Source organism: Crocodylus porosus, unplaced genomic scaffold (genome assembly GCF_001723895.1).
Source record: "Crocodylus porosus isolate Cpor-Errol unplaced genomic scaffold, CroPor_comp1, whole genome shotgun sequence".
NCBI classification, from domain to species: Eukaryota; Metazoa; Chordata; order Crocodylia; family Crocodylidae; genus Crocodylus; species Crocodylus porosus.
The window spans coordinates 112,078,647-112,082,854 of record NW_017728943.1 but is presented as its reverse complement, the minus strand read 5'-3'; the positions used below and the strand labels follow the sequence as shown (position 1 = coordinate 112,082,854).

At 44.7% G+C, this 4,208-nt stretch overlaps 1 protein-coding gene across 1 annotated transcript in view; it reads left to right on the top strand.

Moving 5' to 3' along the window:
• MRPL18 (mitochondrial ribosomal protein L18) overlaps window positions 1-2,884 on the top strand; it is a 9,434-nt gene extending 6,550 nt beyond the window's left edge. Inside the window, exons 3-4 of the mRNA XM_019550011.1 lie at window positions 688-922; window positions 2,678-2,884. Coding sequence (XP_019405556.1) covers window positions 688-922; window positions 2,678-2,749 — 307 coding nt within the window. The 3' untranslated portion in view covers window positions 2,750-2,884. The remainder of the gene's footprint in view (window positions 1-687; window positions 923-2,677) is intronic.
• Window positions 2,885-4,208: the final 1,324 nt, after the last annotated feature.

Here is a 4,208-nt window from a genome sequence, read left to right as displayed (position 1 = left end):
TGGGGTGGGCAGTGGGGGTACTGGGAGGCAGCTCTGTGGAGGGGGTACAGTGAAATTTGAGGTAGCTGTAACCCATACTATAACCCTCCTCCTAGCTCTGCTGCCACTTGCCCTAAGCGCAGCCCTGGCCCAGTCCCCCTCACCAGGAAGAAGCCAACATAACCTCTGGCCCCGAGCCCACAGCTGCAGCCTGCCCTCACCCAGCACACACATCTGGGGGGGATTGTGCCCCTGCCCCACTCCCTCCCTTACTGTGGGGGCCTTGATCTGTTCCTTCTCTCTCCCATGCCCCTTTTCCCCCCACAGACTTACCAGCTGGATGCTGCTCTCTAAGCTGCTGGGTTGCATATTGGCTATTGGATCAGTGTGGCCAATATGGCTGGTTAATAATTGGTTAGTATTGTCCAAAGAGATCTTTATCAGCGCACCCCTAGTTTGTAATGCAACTTATTTCCTTTAGCTTGGTTTTAGAAATTAAGTGAGAAACAGGGCTATTACAACTATATTGCATTGTATCCGTTTCAGTGGTTTTTGGAAAGATACTGTTTTGGTCTTAAAGTTGCCATCACTTTTTATTTGGTTGTACACTATTATGTAATTTAAAATAAAAATAAGTAAACCAAGTTATTCGAGGGGCTTATTAATTCTTTGACTAGTTTTCTTTTTCCACAATACTTCTTTACCCAGATTACGTTTTGAACGGACACAGCAGTATGTGGAAGCCTTTGTTGAAGATCCCAGGGGGAACGTTATTGTCTCGGCCTCTACCCGGGAGTGGGCTATAAAAAGACATTTATACAGCCCTAGGGGTGTGGTAGCATGTAAGAATATTGGACTTGTGCTGGCACAACGTTGTCTGGAAGCAGGAATCAACTTTGTGGAATTCAAAGCTGTTGTCCCTTGGGAACGCCGCTCTGACTCGGCAAGTGCCAACCTCCTTACACTTGGTGTTATGGGAATTTTACTGCATTTCTTCTGTGGCTATGATTATCTAATTTTTTAATACAAATGTAATAATAAAATACAGAGCAGATAAGGCATATCAAGCAAATGATTAAAATTTATGAAATGTGCATTTAGCCAAAGAAATAACAGTTTTGTTATTTCTTGAGAGAATTTTAGAGAATTTTAAGATTCATTTTTTTAAGTGGAAAAGGAGGCCCTTGAGGCCCACAGCATGCTATAAAAAATCCACATCCACCTGTGCCACAAACTTTTTCTGCATATCCAGTAGATTAAAAGTTATGTTAAATTGATTCTCTCTCTCTGTAGGTAGGTACAAAAAATGATAATTGACAAAATAAAGTATAATTATAGTGGACATTAAATTATGACATTTCACCTGCATGGATATATTATCATTAAATCTTTTCTTTTTGAAGTTGCCATTTTCCTAAGGCAGCAGGCAATATGATGCCTGTGCTGTCAATGCGTGGTGCTGCTGGGCCAGCTATGGTCAGCAGCCTCTGGCTGTGGATACTCCTACTACTGCCTGGCTACCTCCCTCCCAGGCTTTCACAGAGGCCCAAGGAGAGTTCAGCCAAGGGCTGGGAACCCTAGCTGCTTGCAGCAGGACTGGGTGGGAAATGGGGACAGGCATGCACAAACATTCCAGCGGCCACTCTGGACTGGATTGGATCTCTGCCCATCCATATCTGCAGCATCTGCCAACTGACCTCTCCAGCAGCTCTTTTCGGCCCTGTAGAGCTGCTGCTCCCTGCACAAGAGAGGACCAGCCTGAAACCCCCACCCTCCCCCCTAACTCTACCCACATGGCCCTGGGTGCAGTGGGTGGGGCTCGGTGTCAGGGAGCCCTGGGTCCCCACTCACCTAAGCAGCAGCAGTATGGAGCCTCACCTGCCTGCAGCACTGCCCACAAAATGAAGGCTGTGGGGCTGGGCAGACTGGGGTGGGGCTGGGCAGACTGGGGTGGGCCTGCCCACTCTCCTTCCTTAGAACTCATCCAAACCCTAGGGGGCTGAGGTGGCTCCTCGCGTTGGGTTGAGTAGGCCCACTGAAACCTGCTCAGGGCCATGGACACCTGTGAAAACCATTGCTCTAATTAATATGCAGATGTCAATTTTTATTCCATATGAGCTGTATCTTGTCTAAAATTGGTCTTGTCTGGCATCAGACCACTAAATGTCCTCTAGGCTAAAGGTTGCCTAGGTCTTAACCTTTTTTTCCATTCTGTCTTGAAATTGTTATTACCTTTGTATTATCCTCTGGCCTGCTCATTTCCTTTGCCTCTTCTTTACCCTAATTTTGTCGAATGCAAACAAGCGCTAGACCATATTGACATTGAGCAGCTGAGGGCCTACTATAGCCTACATGGAGTATCTGAGTTCTGATGCTTTGTAGCTTAGGATGCCTATCTGATGCTGTCTGCTGACACATGGAGTCGGATTCTATTCAGTGTATTGGATGCCTAAGTACAATTCTGTTCTACCCTTTTTCCAAAGCCACAAAATAGCCATACTGTCATTTTTTAAGGTTGTCACAAAGCAGTAGTGGGAGGAGGACTTGCCTGACTTCTGTATTCAAATTTTTTTAGGGACTTGAGCAGGGTGTAATAAAATTGCACTTAGATGCCTAATAGGTGGAATAGAATCTGGCTCAGTATGTTTAGATTGCTCTTAAAGCTTTGCTTTTTTTTTTTTTTTTTTTTAAAAAACAGTTCCAGGGTTTTGAAAAAGCCATGACAGATGGTGGTGTTGTCCTGCGGGAGCCACGAAGAATCTATCAATAATATGGAGACTGCTGGAGAAAGTTCTTGTGAAGGAAAATCAACAGTCATGTAGAAAAGGGCACCGGAAAAATTAAGGTCCAGAGCTTGAACAAATTGGAGTATAGTATCTTAAAATAAAATTTTATTTCATAGAACAAGTGCTGCTGTTTCTTCTTTCATTTTACTTAAAATTCTAGAAGCGGATTAGGGTGTTTTTTAAGATCAGAGGAGGAAATTAGATAATCTTCTAGCCCAGTGGTTCTCAGCCTTTTGCCCCATGAGCCAGATGATTGCCTGGAGCTAGCATATAGGCCGGATTGGGCCTTGGGGCCTGGCACTGTGCCTGACCTACCCCATGTGCTGGGATTGGGTCCCAGGAGCCCTCTACCACTACCACTCCCACCTCTTGTGGGCTCAGCACAGTCTCTTCTCAACCCTTGCTTACTGGATTGGGTCTCAGGGCCTGGCACTGACCCCTCCCCCCCAAACCAGGATTGGGCCCTGGAACTTGGTAGTCTATCCAGGGCCCCACGGTTCTCCATGGGTCCAGACATTTGGCAGCAAGGGAGCAGATACACTAGCCAGATCTGCCTCATGGCCTGTTAGGTTAGTTTGTCACATTTATGCCTAAAATTGTACCTGCCTGAGTGGTGAATTAAAGTATTATTTAAACTTTTCTTTTATATTTAGCCTTGTTATTTGATCTTTACATTTTTATGAGAAACAGTTCCTTTATAATTGATCAAGCATCCTATTAATTTACTGAGATAATGAGGCTCCTCCCTTACATTATTTGTGCATCTTTCTTTTGAACCCTTTCACTATTGAACCTTTTCTTTTTTTAAGTGTGGGTCCTAGGTCCAGGTCTAAATACTATTCCAGTAATGGTTTTACCAGTGCTATATACGTATCTCTACTGCTTGTATATTGAAGAATCCCATTAGCTCTATTGTTCATAGCACTGTACTGGAAGTTCATGATGATCAGTTAGCTCATCGCAACACAATTGTCAGCAAGGTTTGGTCCTTCATGTTCATGTGGCCTGCATTTTTTTCCTAGATGGAACCAACACTTACTCAAATGAACCCATATTGCCAAGTGAGCCAGATTTCTTTGTGCAACTGATCTGTTAATATTTACCAGTCTGCTTGCCAGTTTTACTAGCACTGATTTTATTTTCTATAGTATTGGTAGATATGAGATCACAATGGACAAAGAACAGGCCACTGTAAGTGGGGGTGGGAAGCCTTCAAGAAATGCCTCCTTTGGCTGTAGTCAGCTTCCAAATCAATGTAATGTGCTGCACTAATATGGTGAGAGCGGTGGCCCTTCTCCAATGTGTGTTGCAAGTGGCATGCTGTAGAGTGAGGAGGGGACAGGCAGCACAGTGGCAGATAGGGCAGGAAGTAGAGCAGCAGATTGGGCAGTGGGTGCAGGACAGGAAGCAGAAAACAGCAGCAGATTGGACAGCAAAAGAAAA